This window comes from Corvus cornix, chromosome 2, assembly GCF_000738735.6.
Source record: "Corvus cornix cornix isolate S_Up_H32 chromosome 2, ASM73873v5, whole genome shotgun sequence".
NCBI lineage: Eukaryota > Metazoa > Chordata > Aves > Passeriformes > Corvidae > Corvus > Corvus cornix.
Genome location: NC_046333.1, coordinates 59,533,200 through 59,555,291, shown reverse-complemented (window position 1 = coordinate 59,555,291; position 22,092 = coordinate 59,533,200). Strand labels below are relative to the sequence as shown.

Below are 22,092 nucleotides of genomic sequence, written 5' to 3'. Positions count from 1 at the left end.
TTTTAAGCCTGCACAAACTATGCTCTCTGAAATGTATTCAGCACACATCTACTTTTATTGTATTTCTCTGCAAAGTTAAATGCCTATAGTCTGCTCAAAAAAAGCTCAGCCATGCAGCCTGCAAATTTTGACTAAGTAATTACTGTCCAGATTTACTTTATATTCGAAAAAAAAGTGAGGTTTTCAGGATTTTCTTTTCAGTTCTTCTGCTTAACACAATTTACTGAGGATATTTGTTGACATACCTTGTTGTTAAAAAACATCCAACTTTCTGGGCATCCTCTGGGAGGCAATGGAGAAGCAAATGTTGAACGAACAGAACTGTTATGTTTTTCACATACAAATTTATTGGCAGAACCACAGTTTACATCATTCCACAAGCCTAAAAATAATTAAAAAAAAATAAACAAGTTGAGATTTTATAGTATTTGTAATAATAATTTATCACTTTTTTTTTTAATGAACACAATTTTTTCTGTTTTGTATTTCAGGCTGCAGCTTGATCTGAAGGCAAAGTAACCACGGCACCTTCAAATAAACTCCAATAGTAACACCACTGTAGCCCCTTGTAGTTAATTTGAGCTCCCTGACCCATTTGCTCCTCGTTCAGGGCTCTCTCCACAGCGTCTGTGTTTTGGTTTAAAACAAACCTGATTATGGCTTTTTTGAGCTCTGGCACCATCAAATTGCAGGCAGCAGGGGAAACACACCAGTAAGCAAATTTGAAAGAAAATGGATCAGAAATGGATGAGATAGGAAATACTAGATCAATCTAATGACACAATACAGTGTTCAGACATACTGCATGAATTCTTTGTAAAACGTAAATTGAGAGATCAGTACATATATACTAAATTCCCATTAGCCTCAGTTAAGTTACAGAAATAGAGCCAAGAGGAAATAGAGCTCTAGGATTTGCAAGAAATTTGCATTTCAGTGTACTTGTAAACATATCTTAGGACATTAGATGTATTTTTTTCTTTCCTCATTGACTTGTGCCTTCAAATCCCATTTCCTGTAGCTGCTATAAATGTTTTCTTAAGTTCATGGGAGAGAAGACAGACCATTCAACTTTTTACTGAAAGAAGTAGTGAAAAGCCCTGTAAAAAGGTGCAATATCAATCTTAGAAATCCAGAAAAAAACATCTGCTTTTAAAATTACACATGGTACTGAAATCTCCCCATTCCAAGGACACAGGCTCTTCCATGGCTGGTGGTCCCATGACTGGGAAGAGTTACAGCATTGCATAGGTTTGTCATTGGAAAGAAACTGCAGAAAACAGCTACCAAAGATTGTGTGACAGTTGGCAGCAGCAGTTTGACAGCATTGGTTACAATCCGAGCAGAGACAAATAAAATCTAATAGTTTTACATTGCTACTTACCATGCTCTGACAGCATTACCACACAATTTTCCTCATTATTTGCAAAGTTTGGTTCATTAGGAGCCCAGGCCACATAGGTTACTGGAGTTCCATCCATCCAGCTCAAAGAAGAGATATATAAGTAGTTATTAATTAATACCTTCAGTTGTGACATGATAGTCTTAATGAACACCTCACAATTAAGAATGTCTGTGAGAATTAATGAGAACTGGCTATAACAGGAGGGACTGTCTGAGATTTTCCATTCTTTACTTGATTATTCTAATTTGAAGAATTTTCTGTAAAATATTTCTGGTTGCAAAATAGAAAAAGAAAATACCAAGCATATTTTTTGGTTAATGGCCAGGATTGGTTTGACGACAATTAATAAGAGAAATCAAAATCAGTTAGTCATAATACATAATACAGAGAACAATATTAAAATTTTATCTTATTACAATAACTATTGTATTTCTAGTTAATATTATGCTTCTCTGAGCATTCCTGATGTTTTCACAGATGAAAACAAGAATGAGAGTACTTTTCTGTGGATTTTACCCTGCTCTATGAAGGGTGGTCTATTTTTATCTAAACTAGAGGACATTCTGTCAGCTTTAAAGCCTTCCTGAAGTACCAAAACTGAAATTTTTCTGTCCAGGTATACATGCTTTTTGCTTTCATATATTGGTATTGAAGGAAGAAGAGGTTGTCTCCACATTTTAATCAGTATTTCAGAATTTAGGTCAGTAAACCTGAAGTGGGAAAAAAAATCACCACTCTCTATCTCTTGCTGCTGCTGATACAACTGATCTAAATAAAGGAGATTCTCACTGGACCCATGGAATGCTCTATGTCCCTAATTTTTCTCCTAAATGAGGAGGTTAGAATCATCTCCTGACTCAGTCATTATCAACTTGTCTCTCCCCACTCCTCTTCTGTCCTTCTCAAGGTAAATGATTTACATGCATTTAACAGTGGCATTAAAATAGAAAGGTTAAATTCAAATCTCCTCTAACCTTTTCCAGATCAACCTCAGAAGCACCTTTTTTCACCTCCCAGACACGTCCTAACTAGCAGGTAGGAAGGTAAGCAGTGTATCACGCTCTTCAGTATCTCTTAGTTTAGTTTTGAGTTGATCTGTGCGTTGGTCTTTTCAGAATACTTGTTAATGTTTCTGTACTGTGAATTTCTGCTGACTTTTCTCCTGGAATAGGAGTTTGCAGAGACTGCCTTTTGTACTCATTACCTGTGTCTTCCTAATTCTGGAGAACCCCTCTGAAGGTATTTTATATAGATAAAAAGCATTAGAAAGACAAACCCTGTGAGACAGGGTATGTTTTAAGTGTGTGTGTTTATGTTTATAGGTATAAAATTCAGCATGGTGGAGCATCACTCCAATTTATGGGGCAAATCTCTGAAAGAAACTTGAGAAAGTGTGTATGGAGAGTAGATCTGCCAAGCCTTTATTTGGCTAAGTGCTTACTCAAGGAAAACATATTCTTTTACTATTTATTTTTGGGGAAAACTATTGGACTTTAGAATATTCTAGGACTATCACATTCTGCTCTGTACACGGTATGTGGAGCAGCCTTCAGACCTTGAAGAGAACATATTCAGTACCTCCAGCTACATAAAGTATTGAAATTGTTTCTACATGTTAAGAGCTGCACTGATCATCTTAACTTACCTGAACGTTTTATCAAGGCTCACTCTTAGACCAATGAAGTATCCTGCTGGCCTACTCCCAAAGCTCTCCTAAGGCAGAAAGACATAATTTTAATTTAAAACATAAGTCTTTGAAACAAGCAGAAATTGATACACCATAGATTAGGTTCACAGAGCAGCCACTAAAGTCCACAGCAGTAAAGCACCTGCTTGCAGTTAAGCACAGCAATGTATTTATATGCCCAGGCACAGAAGTCAGGTTTTTATCTGGGACATCAGAGCCGTCCTGCAGCGCTGAAGGCCCTTGGGATGGAGTAGAAAAGAAGCAGATTTAGAGTCAGAAACTGGTACTCCTTTTCAATCTCCCTTAAAGACCAGCTGCTTCCCAAGAGAGCTGGTACCTCCCCACATTGCCCCTCCCGTCAACTCCATCAGCACAGCTGGCACGGAGCAGGAGAGGCTCAATCCCATGGGATCAAAGGGCGCATTGGGGGATATTTCATTAGTGAAAATGCTGATGGCTCTCCTCCTGAGACAACTCAAGTTTTGCAAGCAGATTGTCAAAATCATTTCTACTTTAGGCTGTCTATTTACAATGATTCTTACATTTTCTTTAAATACTCTCTTTAGGAACCTTCTCTCACTGTTACTATTAACAACAGCTAGGTCTGCAGAATTCTTCCTGCAAATCTCTTGGGCTTTTTCCATGGAGACCTGTTCATTGCTGATATAGTAGAGTTTATCTTTATATATGACCCATCCATCCGCAGTGGTTTTATATTCTGGAAGATAAATAAGGTAGCCTTAAATTCTGTATGTGTAGAACACAAAAGCTTATTTTAGAACAACAATTTTAGGAAAAAATTATGAATAATAAGAATGTATTCAAAGACCTACCATATGTGTCAATTGGTATAGGTTTTAATGAGACTCCTGTAAAAGAAGAAAATAGGAGGCATGATGCATCTCTGTAGAGTGCTTTATGATGTAGCTTGTGACTGACTGCAAGAAGAGTGAGGAGCAGAGCAGGATTCTCCATCCCTTTGGCTATTGACTAGAAAGTGGGTTTAGCCACACAGTTCAGCTTCACATGGTTCAATATGCAAGGTCATCTACTTTAACTTTGTATCATAAGCAGTGCTTCACATCAGCAAAAGCCATAGCTTTAGCTGAATCACATTCCTGCACAGAGCAAGGCAAGGGAAAATTGCTCTTCCAGCCAGTAAGTCACAGTAGATTTATCTGAAACACGTTAAACTTTGGCATACAGCTCCTTTACTGATCCATCAGTAGACATTCCATAATTCACCTGGGGGTATGTTCATCAAAAGGGAGAAAATTTCCACTAGATTTATTTTAGCTCTATTAAAAAACTCTCTGAGTAATATTCGTAAGCAAATGGAAATACAACTCTATGTATGTGTATATGTATATATACACCTACACTGACTGAGTTATTTCTGGTTGGGATAGAAAAAGAAATGGCACTGCTGTGAATCATTGCTTTTTCAAAAGCAGTTGAATCCTGAATAATTCTACAGGAAAACTTGAAGTGCCAACAAATCTGACAAAGATATAATACCTGATTTTTGGCTTCGCCTGTGTTAAGATAAAAACCAGTATTGTAAGAAATAAAATACACACCCTTACAAATCCTTACCTCCAACATTACAAAAATAAAAGCAAAAGATTCTTAGTATTAAAAAATTTTGTAATCTTGAAAATATATGGATTATTTATACACCCTAATTTATGTCAAATAAATCTATTTATTCTTATCATCCATAATTGAAAAATCTCAGCCTATAAGTTTCTCCGTACTCTTGACCTCCATTTGGAAAAAGTAGTTCTTCAAAATTTTGTCTCTTTCTCCAGCAACTTAACTTAGAAAGCAACTACTTATTAAAGTTTTTAAATTTTCTTGCGAAAAGAGAAGAAGAAATCTACCTTGTTTTATTTGGCAAACCCAGTTATGCTGTTCTTGACAGACTGAAAGAGACCACAGTCCAGAAAGTCTTGCACCATTGAGTGAGCCACAAAACTTGCGTTGTCCTGAATTCCTTGGACTATCATCCCAGTTTGTGTACCTAACCTATAGAAGAAATCATCTTTGTTACCCTTTTTATCTGTTTCAGTAGCTGTACTTTCCATTAGAAAACATAAATTAATTGCTTTTGTCTCAGAAATCCTGGTTTTAGCTAAAAAGAGTTGGAAATGCAGGGAAAGCAATAGGTGTAAGGATTTTAGAGTGGGGCAATGATGTCAGTGTTCAGACATGGCTGTCTTGCCACAGGGGGCTTTTCCTCTTGTTTGTGCCCTAAGCCACAGACACAGACAGAAGAGAAACAGGCGAATGGACTGTTTCTAATGAACTTCACCTAGCTATGAATTTTACCCACATATCACTCATGCTAATCATGTGCAGACAGGCTACTTTTCACTCCATGTCTGACCTGGTTCAAAATTACATTGTCTGACATCTGTCTGGTGGCAGCGACCATATCATGCATCAATTCCTCGTTCCCTTCTTCCCTTCCCTGTGGTTAATGAGGATGGGAGTGTGACTTTTGGGAGGGAAGTCATGTCCTGCAAATCTAGAGGAGTTACCTCTGATGAAACTGACATCCAAATGGAAAGGGAGACCCATGTGGTACAACCTACTTATTATTGTCTAGAATTCTTGGTAATGACACCTTCTGAAACTTTTGTGGAAAGTTATGTGAATAAGATAAGGGAAGAGGTCCTTTCTTGTGTTAAAAAAAATATGAAAGAATAGGGAGTAGTAGTAAATGGAGGGTAATAAAAGTAGATCCCACAGAAATGTTTTTCACAGCTGTAGATATTTGCATGGGCTCAAGAGACGACTGGATAAATTCAAGGAAATAAATAAATTAAAATTTTATGACCACACTTACTGGGGGATTCAGGAGTATACTGGGAAACATGCTTGCTGTTTGATTAGCTCTTAAGAAGTTTATAGCTACTGAGACAGGATACATGATGCAGTATAATGAATTTTATGTTTTGACATTAGGTGTAAATATTATCTTATTGGAAGAGAAAATAAATTACACAAAAAGCTACAGATTCTGATGAGATACAGAGAATTTCCATGCATTCAAAAGTTTAGCTCTGATATTAATCATGACAATACAGATTAGCAGATGGATCACAGATTAGTTTGCAGGATCCATGTTTTCTTGATGAGGATAACTGTAAAAAGCCAGACAGTATATGTACAAATGCCAAAGTATCTTAAGCAAACAAATATGATGAAAAATTAAAATACTCACTGGAGAGCCATCACTCCAGGCAAATCCTTCATCTGGATTCAAGGAAAATATACCAAGCCAAAATGTTTCAAACATACAGTGAGTGTCACTAAAAGAAATTGCAGGACAGAGCAGTGTGTAAACATCAACACAAAAAACATCCAGAAATACATTGTTGAACTTTCTAGAGCACATTGTAAAAGCAGTGAAGTTACAAATTTCCCTATTACCTTCGGTGAAGTGCATACATATGTTCTTCATAGAAATGTGTAATATTTCTGTGGTTCAGTGTCAATAGCTTAGTTATCAGGCTTATTAGTAGTATTGATCATGTATTTCCCTAATGCACTATTTACTTAGGGAAAGCCTTCACAGATTCAAAAAGTGGTTTCAGCACTGACCACTGCAGGGTAGATACATATCTACTTCAACAGTAGATACATTGATCATGTTTTCTACCCTTGTAGAAATACCGCTAATCTCATGTGTTTCTAAATTGTATCTAGTAATCATGGTACTGGTGGAGGTTTTTTTAAATTTTTCTCAACGCACGTCACTCTTTTTTTTCCATGAAAATGTTAAAAACAGTTGTTGCTGTTCTACTGAATAGATAAATTTCGAACTATCACAGGTCTTTTCACTTTTGAGGAATCCATGCTTTTCAGAAATCATGTAAGATCATTCATAATAGTTCATATGAAAAGTCTTTTAAATCTGGTAAGATAAACACACATCAAATACCAACCTCATTGCTTGGTTTACTAATGGTATCTCCTCCTTAGTGTTAATGGCGACCAGATCCCCTCCTATTTGTCTGCAAAAATCTAGAGCTTCAAACCATGATTTCTTTCTAATTTTTGATCTGCAAAAACACTATGGAGAAATTATCTTAAAACATATTATATACATGTTACAATAATTAAAGAATGTGATTTTTTATCCTTTATTTTGTGGGGTAATATGCGTATTTTAGCAAGGCCCACCCTTAGGAATTGTGCTGCTGGAGACTATACTTCACTGTTTCCCTGTTTGTTCCCTGAACTCTCACACATCTCAGACAAATACCACATCTTTGCACAACAGACATAAAGAGCAGCACCAACAAACCAGCTTTGCTGCTTCTGCTGTTTAATACAGAATTTTGACATTTTCCTTTTAATATTTCAACATGAAGTTGTTTCTGGTTTTTCTTTTTTTCTCTTTTCTTTATGTTTTTCTGGGGCCTTGATGTTTATGTTCCTCTTCTTCCATTTCCTGCTCCAGTTCATTCAACCCCTGGAGTACAAACTTCCTCATTTTCTTTCCTGTGCCCTTCCCCCCTCCCTTCCCTTCCCTTCCCTCCCTTCAACCTCATCTTTCTTCCTTAGTTTATCCCCTCTCATGGATAATTTCCTGAGAAGAATATTTGGGGTTTTGTTCTTTGCTCTATTCCAATCTCAGATATTGCAAAACGAAGATGTCAGTTCCTTTTTCTTTTTTTCTTGTTTATTTTCTTACCCCAGACCAAACTGCTTCTTTTAACTATTTAGGCACTTACTTTAAAACAGGAACTTCTATGGTGGTTTGATACCCAACCTTCAGGACATGCAGGGACCAGAGCAGTAGTTGGAATAGGTGGAACTGTTGCACCCTTTGCCCACTGCTTGCAAATATATTTTTGCTTTATCTCACAGTCAAGAACATCCCATAATCCAGCTGCAGTCCCAGTTCTCATGGCTACACATCCTGGTTTATTTCCTTATGAGAAAAAAAACCAAAAAAACCATGCTGGATATTTTATAAAGTGTGAATTATTTAATTCTTTTTTTAAATCACTCACTTTTTGCCCTGCAATAACATTTGAACAGCAAATTTATATTTTAGGTGTTTTTCATACAGGCAGAGTAGTATTTTCTGTTTGAGGAGGTCATGATCCAATTAGAATCTTACTTTATTTTTCCTTTGTTTTTGAATGTCCTGCATAATTAATTTTTTGGGTAGAAAGTAGGGTGAGAGTTTCTTAAAGTGAAATCTTATGTTTTCAAGTGAGAATCTCATTCCTATTTATGTTAAGCCTGTTTTACATGAGACAGCATTACCTTGGTCAATAGTGTTTTTTCACATAGATGGAAACAACCCCACTGGTGCATATGAGGGCAGGTGTGCAAACCCAGACAGTTTCAGCCCAAAACTTATCCCATGATGTTTGCTGTAATTTTAGATGGTTCTCTCAGAGGAAACAGAGCTGCCTACGTCCCACAAGATGCAGTCAAATGCACAAAATGGGCTTATTCAATGGATTATTTGTGCTCTTTCTTAATTTTCTAAGTATTTTTAACATTTTGGGATTTTTTTTGTTTGGCACAGACCCGATGTTTTAATGGACCTGTTTACCATCATGCCAAGAACAGAAATGAAATTATCAGCTATAAATCCATCATTTTATGCCAATTCAAGACATGGTTTTTCCTAAGAACATCCTTTACCTGCATCAAAGTTCACCTGCTGTTTTACTGATCATGCTCAGTCACTTATTCTCCTGATACCATCCTGAGTTTTCTCACAGGCACATCTTTGCTACCAGAAATAATTTACTACCATCAGCAAATTTTGTCATCTCACTATTTCACCTTTTCCAAATAGTCTGCAAATATATTGAACAGCATGGGCTCTGGCACAGGTCATTATGGGACACAGTTCCCCAGTAAAAAATAGCCCCCCTAATAAAAAATTCACCTTCCATTCAGTGGCTTTTGATCAATACTTTTATTCGTGTAAGAGCTTTTCTGTGTTAGGTCAGGTTAGCTGAAAGTCTTTCAGTAATTGAGATAGACCACACTTAATAGAATTCCCTCATTCATATGCTTTTGCCTTCTGTGGGGAGCTCTGGGAGATCTATAAGCATAACCTCCCTTTCCAGAAGTGATTTTATATATCTTTGCCACTATATCTTCTTTATTAGAGATTCAGCTAATTTAGTAATGACTCATTCATCTATATTTCCCCTATCTCCCTGGAACCATTTTAAATGTTGGCACCAAATTTGTCTTTTTGAAAAGCTTAGATGTCAAGGCAGCTTTAGGAGGAAGTTACACATTAAAGAGAAGAGTTCACTTCATGTAACCTTAACAGCTCCTGGATACTTTTGCAGCCATGCTTAGTCCTGACTTCATGCCATCAATTTGCTCCATAGTCTATTTTCTTGATATTTACTCTTGAAATAGATTCTTCCACAATAGATACCCTCACAAAGCTTTCCAGCACAAAAGTCCATTTTCTTCTCAGTGAACACAGATGCAAGGAAACAGATTTTTCTTTACTGTTCCAGCCTGACTGTTGAGGAATGCATTTGCTGCAGTTAGTTTGGTTTGCAAGCTGCAGTGCCAGCTAGAGATTGAGCTGTGGGTGGTGGGAGCCAAGGCAGAGGGCTGTGAACTGGCACTGATACTTTGCATGGCAAAGGGCACAGGCACCAGTGGCTCAGCCAGGTGAGCGGACACCCAAAGACACAGACAGAGCCAAGGACCTAGTCTTAGTGCATGTAGACTGTAAGGGTAAAAAACCCCAGAGTTTCCATTGTTCATGGACCCTCCTTGGAGGCACCCAGCTCAAGCTGCTGTTTTATTATTGCACCATGATCGAATTATTTTAGGGATCAAAAAATCTGGGGAAACCTGGGTTCAAGCTGGTAAGGAAACCTTGTCTGACTGTGTGAGTGTGGGGGGTGTAGCTGGGAAGGGACCTTGGTCCCAGCTCATGTGGTGTGAGTGTGACTCCAGAGTGGCACCTGGATGTTAAGGAAGATTCCTTAACATGACCTCTGAGTGCTTTCTTCATACTCTGATCATCTGCTGGCACCACAGACTCCCTGGCAAGCTTTCTTCTTATGGCATTTGCTAAGGTTTTACTAGTCTTTGTCTTTTGTAATTTTTTTATTATTTTTATTTTGTATTTTATAACCTCACTGGAGGTTTTCAATAAAATTTTCAGACAAATGATCACTATGAGGAGCATAGTATATCTCAGGGAGAGCAGATTTCCTCATTGTGCGTCTGTACAGTATGAGCCCATGAATGCAGTTTTCTTAGTATCACGCATAAAAAATAATAGTGGCACAGTAATTTTTGATACTTTGAGTTTGTAATTCTAACTTAAAATCCATATTACAGTTGCTCTGTTTTAAACTCTTCTCCCAGGCTAACTTTTTCAATAGAGGGACAAGTATGAAATAGTCTCAGGACCTGTTTGTAACTCCTGTTATCTCCCTGTGAAGATGGGGAAAAAGTTAATCTTATGGATAAATATACCAGATGTCCTAATATAAAATTGCAGTTCAAACTTTTCCCTTTGAAATTAAAATACAGGATTTGAAAACTGACAGGGCTTGTAGAATATACCAAAAGTTTAAAACATAAAATTCAGGGGACATTGACCAAGCAAACCCAAATAGGGACCACAATTTCAGAGCACCCACCATCTCCCATCACAGCACCTACCAGGCATTCCTGCATCCCAGTGTGTGAAAGAGACAGCTTCACCATTGGCCCAGCTGAAAGTGCCTTGATCCTGCATATCAGAGAGGCCAAGCCAGAAATATTTTTCAGGCCTCAGCCCAACAAGACTGGTCAGATAGGCTTGTTCATATCTGTAAAAGGGATCATAGAGATGCAAATTAAAACGAAGACGTTTACCCAAATCCTACTTGTCTAATGTGATGACGAAATTTTTTCTCCTATTCCCTGCTTCAAGCTGGGGGAGAAGACCTTACCGTAGGATTCTGACTCCATATAAACAATAAAAAAATTAAGACTTTTTTGTTATTCAACTAAAGACCTCATCTGTTACTTAAACACTTTGCTGTTTGGTGTTGTGTTAGCTTTTCTAGGAATATTTCATGGGATACAATCTTCAGCTATTTAAAAGCCAAGAAAAAGTCATTATCATACCTACTTTCAACTGTGGCTAAGTAACCTTCTTCTCCTTCACAAGTGGTGTTTGCTTCTGAAAATATTGCTGGAACATGTCCAATAAAATAGCAGTAGTTTCCATATCTTCTCCAGCCCTGTAACATGGTTTTAGGATTTCCATACAAATTTTAAATAATTGTGATATCATGTATTTAGTAAAGTATTCCATTTCAAAATTAATGAAGCCCAGAGATCATGAATATTATGAATTAGAAACTTTTTGCAGTGAAATTACAGATCCCTTCTAAGCGGTTTCTGTCAATGGTTTTCTAGATTTTAGAGTAGCTGAGAGAGAGAGAAACTTCATATTAAATAAAAACAAAAACCCTTCCATGTAAATACTACAAATAATTCAAATAATTCTAATTGATTCTCAGACAATGTACTTGTTTCATCTGAGAAGCTGACGTTCCTTTCTCACATACTTACTTTTTTGCAACCTGCCTCAGTAATTTCTTTTTCTCCAGCTATTTGTGATGTAGCTTTTCTTTTACAAATGTAGCCAATCTTCTTCTCACAGATGTGGTCGGCCCAATAGCCATTCTGTGTCAGGAAAAAGTTTGAAATAAAAAGAAATTAAAGATGAATAATCTAAAGAAGATAAATAATGTCTTTCTTTATAATGAAAATGATTCATTTTCTTTCTCCTTTTACTTTGAAATGGAATATTTTTCCTTATCCAATCATGTTATCCTGCACGATAACAAAACCAAATCTTCTCACATTCAGTAAAATAGTAGACTTGGCTATAGCAGCACAGCCACAGCTGGCAGTGGTAAGAAGGGAGAAGGGTACATGGAGCTGCTCCCTGACCTGTCGAGCAGGGCCCTTCACAGGCAGTTGTGCTATAGGATGGCAAATGAGCAGGCAAAAAGGAGCCAGCAGGAATCAGAGATCCCCGTATACCATCATTACTACCAGAGGAAAAGGAGAGAATGTACTCAAAATACCTTCAGAGACCTGTTTCATAGCCCTAATAATTTCATTTGTGACTTTCAGATGTGCTTAAAGAGAAAATTTCACCAGTGATGCAGTAATGCTTTCTTTTTTTTTAAAGGTCACATTCAGTCTCTTTCTTTTCCCGACCTCCATTTTTCTGGCCTTAGCCATTTGCTGAAATAACAGAGCATTTTATTCTTTGATTAAATAGTTAGTTTCAATATGGAAATACAATATGTATTGGGTAATGTCACCTGGCCTTTGATCAGGACACAATCTTCTGGCCTGTTGTTTGTGGTGGATGGCTCTCCCAGGTGCCATTTTGTGTATGTCACTGGGGTACCATCACTCCATTCAAAATACATTTGAACCTTACGGTCATTCAGCCCAATCCACAGCTTGTCTGTTGGCTCTAAAGAGGGAAACAGAGATTAGACCTCTTACGGCACCCCCCCTTTTCACAGCACCATCAAGCTTTGGACATGTAACTCCTTTCACAAATTTATGAAGCATAAAATTATTTAGTGTGTTTTATGATCATTTCATAAATTAATATTTTCATATAGATATTAAAATAAAGACTGTATGCTTTGGAAAATTAGGCTGTAAGGAAATTTTTGCACTGAATGAAAAAATTTTGCTCTTCTTCCTCATAAGAGTGGGTGTGAATTACCAGCCTAATGCTGATACACCATGATTTTATGATAGAACTCTGAGTAGTTACTTTTTAGTTCCGTTGCACCAGTCAAATTTTAAAATACTGGTATTGTGTAACTTGAAGCGTGAATTTTTTGAGCTTCTTTTAACAAAATGAAAAAAATGAGAAAGCCCCTAAGCCCAGCCCCCCAGTCCTAAATCAATTATTTTGGCAATAAGTAAAATCAGAGTTTTGACAACATCCAGAACTCAGCAGGAACTCTCAATTCAGATGTCTGGTTTTCCACACAGACAATGGCAAGAGACCCCCTGGAAATACTCACTGTACCCAAGCTCTGACACCACAAAGCTGTGCTCCTCAAGGCTTTGGATGCTGGCCAAGTGACTCCCTTCCTTCTGACAAGAGGTCAAAGCTCCTTCCCATCCTTTGCTGTCCCTGAAGATCTTATAGCAGTGATCTGCATACGGCACCCATCCATCTGGGCAAGTTACAGGCCCAGTGTCACCTAGGAACACGTACCAAGGCTTTAGAGGAGTTCAGTTGCCGTGCAAGGGACGTGACATTGAAAATATTTCCACTTAATCTGTGCAAAAGTTCAAAACTAAGAATTTTCTTTTGAAATTCTCATCATAAGGAAATGATGAACACAAAATGTAGTATACAAAAATGCGATTCTAAATCAGGCAATTTTTAACTTGGAAAAGGAAACTTTTTCAATTAAAATAATACCTAATACAAATTCTAAGATCAGTCAAATGTCTGGAACAAATACATTAATTTCATAATGTATTAATCGCACGTATTAATTTTGTAATTTATTAATTTTATCAGCTTCTGTAGCACCTAGTATTTATTTGTCAGATAGGAGAAATCAGACATTATCTGCAGCTGACATAGAAGGTTTATGAATTTTTAAAGGATTAAGTATATTGATAGAGTAACAGTCATAAGACAGATTTCTAGCTAGAAGAATACATAGGGATACACCAACAGGGAAATCTTCATACACTTAAAATATCTTTTCTCACTTCACTGTGTTGATCATTCATAGTCTTGATCTTCCACCACTTCTGCAGAGACCCCTGAATTTACTAATCTGGGTGCTGGTTGACCACAAGTCCTGGAGAATGACTTAGAACCACACTAAGTTCTCCATCTTTCTTTCTTGGGCTTATTTTTACTGATGTCCCTCTTCTGAAAAATAATTTTTGGATCGTTCTCCCTTTTGATGGTTAGCAGTGTGTGTACTTAAAGGGGAGACATAGCCGCTGAAACATGGACAGGAGGGACTAGTTGGATTTTTTTGCTTTTATCTGTTTCATTCTGTATGTTGTGGAACAGGAGACCAGACTAGAAAGGTTTCAATAGTTGTAAAAAGAAACCAGAGAAACAAGAAATCATTTCTATTTCTAATTCTTCTGTTCATCCTTGTCAATATGCTGAGTGGTTCAGATAACAGTTCCTACTTTAATTATCAACATATATCAACGTACCTGACGGAACCAAAGTAAAGTTCCTTTTCTTACAAATATAGCCAAGTTTCTGATCACATTCCCAATTTTGCCATTTAGCTTTTGTTTCAGGATTCAAAACTGCACAGAGCTTTCCAGATTCTGGAGAGGGGCTTCCTTTGGGAAAAGTACAGATAAAAAAAAAAAAATTAACTTTTCTGAAAGACAAACAGAGCTCTGAGGTCTAAAATGCACATGAGAGACCACTCCTGGATGAAGTGATGGAGGTCATGTCTTTCCCAGCTTTGTCGAGAGCGAAGGTAGGTCTCTAGTAGGGGAAATGTCTGTATGAAATGTAGTGTGTAAGTTAGGTAAGTAGATACAAACCTGTAAACTCATACTTTAGTTGCTAGTCAAGAAATGGAAGACTGAATGTTTTTGGGACAGGGAGTGTTGCTTTCACAGCTAAAATATTTTTGCAATACATTGAAGGTTTCTGTCTTTTATTGCTATAGAAAAAAAGGTTTTTGTAAAGCTAAAGGAAGAAAAGCTAAAATACTTATCTCATGGAATATTTATCTGATAATGAAATTTACAGCAGTATTTGAGGTATGTATATTTTCTCTTTAGAAATACAGAATCAAACACAGTCACATCTACCTGGAGCCCAGTTTAAGTACTGGAAAGGGCTGCCTCCAGTCCATTCCCATCCACTAGTCAAGTCCAGTCTGTTGAGTCCAATCCAAAGTGCAGAATCTGTACCTTCTGTTAATTCTAAGTTACAAAAAGAAAATAAATTATTTTATAAATCACTTTTTTATTAGCAATGGTCACTAACAGTGTCTCTAGGAAGACTTGCAATTCCTAAATATCTAACTGCAAATATCTGTAGATACTGAGATACCTGACAAATTGAAATATGCCAAAGCTTTGAATACTCTAAAAAGGTAAACAAACAGAAACTCCCTGTTTTATTTTATCAACTAATGAAAAATAGGCACAGATTATATCCAAATATAATATTATATTATAATCCACAGATTATATCCAAAATAAAACTGTTTCTGCAGAATAGGCTAAATTCTGTACATTTAGGAAGAAATATTGGTAAAGTGTAAGAATAAACAATGATAATAAATCTGTTGGAAGTTGAATTAATCCCTAAAATGAAAAATAAATATTTCTTCCATATCATTCCCTCAGCTATACATGGATAATTAAAGTTGATATTTTTCAGTTTGCCAAGTGAATGAAAAAATCAGCTGTCAAAACTGCATTGAAACAAAACACATCTTTCTTTTGGCATAAAGAATATTTTTTTTCCCAATTTTTTTTAAAACTTTCCTTTTTACCAAAAGTAAAACTTTCATTTACTTTTCAGGATTTTTTCCCCCATTTAAAAAAAAAAAAATCAATGGTGTTTTAATATAAACTCAGGTTTGTAAACATGAAGTCAAACCGTGACACTTGCAGGATGCTGGAATACTTTGAATTCTATGTAAATTTGACAGCAATTTTGATATGAATTTGAAAATTCTAAAATATTTTGTTTTCTTACCCACACATATTTAGGTCCAAAGGTAATGGCTAAATTCATACTAAATAATCCCTAGCTGTTATGATGGCCTGAACAGATCCTGAATGTAACCCAGGGTTTGCTTTACTGCCTTACCTTTAAGGTATGTTTGTTCATGAATGTCTGTGATACTCAATAATTCTGCATTTTGCTGCTGACAGCTCCGCCTGGCTTGGTGCCACGTGAGAGCTGAGTCAAAGTTTATCTGGTAGTGAACATTTGTTGATAGATCTGTAGTCCAGGTGCTGTCTGTATCTGTGAAGAAAATAATTACAACAGAGGTCACAGAAACTTGCCAACAGAAAACTGAATTGCAGTTCTTGTTCTGTGTGGCAGGTTCTCATTCATCTCCTTAAATGTCACCTGGGCTGCTCTTTCAAGACCACTGAGAATGTTACAAGCAGATGGGGAAGGACAAAATTAAGGCTGGTAAACTGACAGGTAAAGCTGGCCTATACTGCCTCCTGTTCCATGAAGAGAGAAAAGTCAGGAATTACCGAAAGGGAAGCGATTGCATAGGAAAATACATTGCATGGAGTGCTGTGACAGAAATCCCACGTGAAAAATTTAAAAAGTTTCACAACATCTCCTTCTCTCTCTGGACAGCAGTTCCCACTGAGAGCTGTAAGAACCAGCACTAGACCTGAATTCAGCATCAAAAAGGTTCTTGGATAAATCCCATCCCCTTGTGAAGAGCCTCTGGAAGCGCCTGTCACACAGCAGAGGTGCTCCTCCTCCGATTACCTTTGCATCTTTGACATGTTGAAGATTTATATATGCTCAATCAAGTACAATACAAAATTGTATCATGTATTTGATTATTCCCAAAAGTCAGTATGAAGATGAAATTAAAATAAAAAGAACTGAAAGCTTGAACTAGCTTTCAAAAACTGAAAATTATTCAATGACCCTGTGTCACTCACCTTCAGGGCTCAGTGTCTGAGGTATCTTTGCAGGGACCTGGAAAGCATAGTTGACTAAGGATGTGTGTCACACTGAAAGTCCACTTTAAATCAATTGGAGTAAAGGGGTATTCCAATAATAAAGGACAATGCTGAACAGGGGCCATGGGGAGAAATACAGAGGAAAGACAAGATGTGTCAGGTGGAGATTTCAATGTCATGGATGCAAAGCTCTCCTGACAAGAACAAAGCCATAAAGCGAGATAGAGGGGGAAGTGACCACAAAAATAGAAGAAAGTGATTGAAATTGCAGAGAAATGCCAGGCAGATATCAAAGGGATGGAAAGGCTACTTCCTGGACAATATGAACAGGACTTAACAACACAGATAAAAGGACACATTCCACTTTAGTAAAAAAACATATTCACATGAGAATCATGAAGATTGAAATATTAACTTCAACATCAATCCTCCTACAGTGCTCATTTTTGTGCCCACATCCATCAGAATGGGAATCCTCAGAGAAGGGTTGTACAACAGTGACAGCACACATCCTGGCTGGGAAACAGTAAGGAGCTCAAAATTATCGTGCTGCTCAACAACATCCCCACAGTTAATGGGAACTGAGTGCTGTTCTACTCTTCAATCACTCTCTTCACATCTTCATGCAACGATATTTCCGTGCATAGTGAGCCGCAGGATGTGGCAATGTATCATATACTAAAATACGTTCTTGTAAGTTATGAGTGGTTATTATAAAGATAATCCCATTCTGCTCATGCCGGTTTGCCAACGCTGAGGGGAACTGTGTGGGAACAGGTTCTTTACCTCTGGACGGGCAAAGCCCGTACCGCTGGTCCGTGTCGTAGTCGGCAGTGGTGGCGCACCAGAGCCAGCCGTCCGTGCGGCCCGCGGCCGTGCACTCCGCCCACCACTGCTCCTTGTACATGAACGGGAAGACACACGGGGCACCAAAAGCATTTCCCAGCAGCGTGAAGGTCTCTGGGAAGACAAAATGATAACGTGAATATGAAAAATAACGAATGAATGTAAACTAGGGAAAAAGTAAAGCCTGTGGCTGAAATGCATCTCAAAGCTTTCCATGGTTCCTGTCCCATAATCATAAAAAATCGTTTCAACACATTTTCAGATTTAACCTGCTTACATTTGTTTTAGAGCAATGCTACTCTGTAAGGTAATATATCATTAGTGAGGTCTACAATTAAGTTTCTGTCCAAGATGTTTTTACAACCTTAATAAGGTTCCAGAGTGCTACCCTAAGATACTTCTATTTCAAACAATGTTAATATTTATATAACACATGCAAGAGCAGGAACTAATATTTATAAGTCTTGATTCCTGGAAAAAAGTAAACATATACTAGACTATCTCCCTCTGGTTTTATTCCAGTGACCATTTAAGAATCTCAAACAGTGAAGAGGCTTCCCACATGCAAAGCTGAGTTCAGTGTTCAAATATCCTGTGAGGTGGCTTTTAGAGCATTCATTCTGGATGTGGGAAAGCCATTCAAAACAATCAGAATTCAGCTAATCAAAAAAGGTAATTGCACTGGTGACTATAATTATTCCATGAGCATCCTCATTTGCTGAGTCAAAAAAGCCACTCTTCCTCCACTTAAATCAGTACTTTAAGACCTTTCTCAGCTCACCCATATTGTGTTTCTTTCGTGGGGATGTAATTTCATATCCCTGTGACTGTATAAGAAACTTATCAGTGTTTATGTGCTCTGTTAATAATACAGTGACACAGGACGGTGAGCAATAGTGACTTTAGAGAATACTTATACATACTATAAGAGTAAGCATGTATATACATATACACTAATAATATATATTTATAGAATATATGGAGAGTACATGCAATACTTATAATACGTGAAATACTAATGTACTATAATACATAGACTAAAAAATAGTGTGTGTATAATACATGCTTGGACATAAATATAGCATTAAATTCAATGTTAACTACCTCAGTGCATGGATTTCCTAAAACTCTGGTGTTCATGGAAGGAGTCAGAATATCAGAGCCAAAGATCCTAAACACTCTAACACTCACAAAGGAATTAATGCAAAGGATGAAAGAATCAATTTTCTGTACCTTCATACCCCTGGGAACATAAAACATCCATGGCCCCATAGATATTCCACTTATTCTTTGCACTCAGCTCCTTCTTTAACAAAACGTTCTCATGCTCTTCGTTACCAGGACTGAAAAACAAATCTTCTCCTTGGATTGCAAGGAGGCTTTCATTTCTGCATTCCCACCACTGGAGTTCACTTTTTTGATTGCAGGGGTACAGGGTGACCATGGCCTGATCCTTCTTCAATGACACCCCCAGGCATAGTTTCAGTTTCACACTCATAAGCTGATGATCTGTGATCCACCTGAATTTTTGTGATTCATTGTCTTGATTGCAAGTGGCAGTTCTAACTGACTGTGCAATAGATGCCTCAAGACAGAGCTTGTTGAATTTATTATATAGTAAAAATGTTTCAATGTCTGTAAAACAAAACAACACATAGGAAATAGTTAATATACAATATTTGTATAGTGGATATGTGATATGATTCTGCTTCCCATTCACATGAACAAGAAGTTCATTCATATCAGATAAAAACATTATGTTTTTCAACAGGGCCCAGGGCATCATCAATTCTACTGATTAAAAATAAAGTAGACAACAGAAAAGGAATGTCATGATTATACGTCACCATACTGTGGATCAGTGGCAGGCAGCAGCAGCAGCTGAGCTGAGCACAGCTTGTTGGATGGTTTTACACCAGTCATGTGAATTCCCTCAACCACACTGATATTATGATTACCTTGTTCCAGCCTATCCCCAGATGTGTGGCCTTGTAGACGTGTGACCTCTGCAAACTTTTCTCACCCTGCCAGATCTTACAGGTTTCCTAGTGGGTACACAGCCATCTTTGCTGAGCCATTTGCCTCCCCACTCCCAAATCCACCTTTCCTTTCCTTTTCATCATATAAATGCGAGTGAACTGGCTTCTCAGGGGTCACTCTGGACTCCTTGGCCTTGCTGACCTACAAGACATGCCATCCCTACTATGAGCCATTGACTATAAAACTAGGAATGACTTTGGGAAGCCAATTGCAGTCTGAGGAAGTAGCAAGGAGCAGGGAGTAGCAGCATCTGACACTTGCCAGTATGTAAAGGCAGGTAGAAGGTAGAGGGTACACCTGTACCAGAAATTGGGTCCCTAGCTCTCCAGGCAGTTTGTCTGATCATGCCTGAAGTGTTGGCCTAAAGGTAAGGGAGAAGTAGGGGAGCTAATTTCAGTCCTGCAGTGAGTTTATCAGCAGCAATTGTGAGCTGCGCCTATGAATTTTCTCTGCTGCCTTGTCTCGTACTTTGTGACCCATGCAGCTGTATTTTCTGCCGAAACTTGTAGGATTCATAATGAGTTTTGGTCCCTGATACATGTCTTGATCAGTAGGTATATAATTTAATAAAAATGTACTTAAGAGGTTAAAGAGATTTCATTAAAAGCCTGCAAAACATTGAAATCAATGTAATTGATAATATGCAGTACACTGAAAATAATTATTCTGACCTCAGTCAGACCATGGTGATTTAAAAAAATACCATATACTCTGAGACAAACTGTGACAGTTTTCCTCCGGAGTTAAATAGGTGAAAGGATTTAACCTTAAATATTCAGGTCTGCAGAAGCCACCTGATTAAAACCTAGAAGAGAAGTCCAGCTAAAGGGATAACAGTTGTGTTGTCACTGCAATTCCATAAGATATTTCCTAAACTTAATCCAATTTTATTTTCTAAAAAATTATTCCATCCATTTTATCAATGCCAGTGAATTCAATGAGTCTGTTCAAAACAGCGAATAAACCCCCTTTACAGCCATCATCTGTGAATATCTTAATGTCTTACAAATATTTCCACATTTCACCACTCCTAGAGATTTTCACTGCCTGAGTTTGTTATCCATTACCCAGATACCAACAGCTCAAAAATCAGAACCCAGAAGTAAAGAATTAAATAAATTTTTTAAAAGGCATTTAAGCATAGCTCATTATTTTCTTAGGTCTGATCTTCTGGGGTTATTGAAATGATAGTGCCACTATACATGAATAAAGCTTTTAAGAATTGAGTCTCTGCAAACTTCTCTAACCATTTCATTTTTCTGTGAGATCCTGCCTCTTGCCTGCCATTGAGAGGTTCCCCAACCCCAACTAATAATATACACATTGGCAGTACCACAGAACCACAATCACCCAGAAAAGCCAGAGGATTGGAAGCACTTTCATGAAAACCTTCACAGGAAGCAAGCAAGAGGCACTTACCTGCCAGCTGCAAAGCACTGTGAACGAGAGAGAGAACAACCAAGAACCTGAAAAACATAATTGTAAATGCTGTTTCCTTTTCTTCCCTTCAGCAAAACCTGGATGGTGAGAGCTGCTGGCAATAAAGTCCTGCTGAAGAGAGGACAGCGGCTGGTTCTCCTCAGTTTTGCAGGCTGGATGGTTGGGTAAAAAGCTCTGAGTGCTAAATAAGGAAACATTCTGTCACATGCCACGTTTCAAAAAAACGAGACCATGTGCCACAGATTTTACACTCAAACAAGAATGACTTCTCGCTGAGGGCAAACCATGCTTCCTTGGGAAAGCAGGTGGTCACAAAAGTTTATATCTTACTAATTTCCCACTGTCTCTCCTGAGGAAACGTGGGGAGCTCATGGGATCAAATCAACAGTGAAACACTAAAGGGAGAAATTCGGCCTTAGCTTTTAAATCTTATATCTTACCTATGCAGAATAAAAAAATACTATCGGGAAAACACAGAAGTCTCATATTTCCATATGTGCAATAGGACAGAAGTGAATTTTAGAAGACTTAAGTGAAATTCATTCTGCAGGACATTAGAAAAATTACTGCCCTTCTACAGGAGTTTGCCATTTGCTACATTTCTACATAAGTGCAACTAGAAAACAAGCACTCAAAACTACTTGAAAAATGACTTGTTGTAAAATCAATGTTTCTTTTTCTTGTGAAGCAGGTAAATCTTGTTTGAGAGCCATATGAAATGTCAGTCACAATTTCAGGAAATGCCACATATTGGCTTTTTACCCAGATCAAGATCCTACCCAGGGCCAGCACTCAGCACTTTGTTTTCCAAACTTAAAGATGGAAACTTGAGAAAAACAGCACTCCCAATACTCCTGTCCAACCACTATAGACTGTCCCTATAACTGTATAAGGGCCTGACTTTATCACAGAAGATCTTCACAGTGGAAATATTTTGTTTTGTTTAGAAAAA

General features: G+C 37.6%; 1 protein-coding gene across 2 annotated transcripts in view; it reads right to left on the bottom strand.

The window, feature by feature from the left end:
• Window positions 1-21,305, bottom strand: part of LOC104689213 (macrophage mannose receptor 1-like) — a 32,548-nt gene extending 11,243 nt beyond the window's left edge. Inside the window, exons 1-20 of one of the 2 annotated variants that reach the window (XM_020584594.2) lie at window positions 21,120-21,305; window positions 18,894-19,295; window positions 17,601-17,774; window positions 15,967-16,125; window positions 14,955-15,068; window positions 14,337-14,471; window positions 13,166-13,348; window positions 12,440-12,597; window positions 11,676-11,789; window positions 11,226-11,341; window positions 10,776-10,924; window positions 7,838-8,037; window positions 7,046-7,173; window positions 6,322-6,409; window positions 4,976-5,120; window positions 3,926-3,961; window positions 3,635-3,810; window positions 3,051-3,118; window positions 1,385-1,485; window positions 246-382 (exon numbers count right to left, since the gene is read on the bottom strand). In XM_020584594.2, the coding sequence (XP_020440183.2) occupies window positions 246-382; window positions 1,385-1,485; window positions 3,051-3,118; window positions 3,635-3,810; window positions 3,926-3,961; window positions 4,976-5,120; window positions 6,322-6,409; window positions 7,046-7,173; window positions 7,838-8,037; window positions 10,776-10,924; window positions 11,226-11,341; window positions 11,676-11,789; window positions 12,440-12,597; window positions 13,166-13,348; window positions 14,337-14,471; window positions 14,955-15,068; window positions 15,967-16,125; window positions 17,601-17,774; window positions 18,894-19,295; window positions 21,120-21,177 (2,841 nt within the window). In that variant the 5' untranslated portion in view covers window positions 21,178-21,305. The remainder of the gene's footprint in view (window positions 1-245; window positions 383-1,384; window positions 1,486-3,050; window positions 3,119-3,634; window positions 3,811-3,925; window positions 3,962-4,975; window positions 5,121-6,321; window positions 6,410-7,045; window positions 7,174-7,837; window positions 8,038-10,775; window positions 10,925-11,225; window positions 11,342-11,675; window positions 11,790-12,439; window positions 12,598-13,165; window positions 13,349-14,336; window positions 14,472-14,954; window positions 15,069-15,966; window positions 16,126-17,600; window positions 17,775-18,893; window positions 19,296-21,119) is intronic. The other variant, XM_019285461.3, reaches the window with a different exon arrangement.
• Window positions 21,306-22,092: the final 787 nt, after the last annotated feature.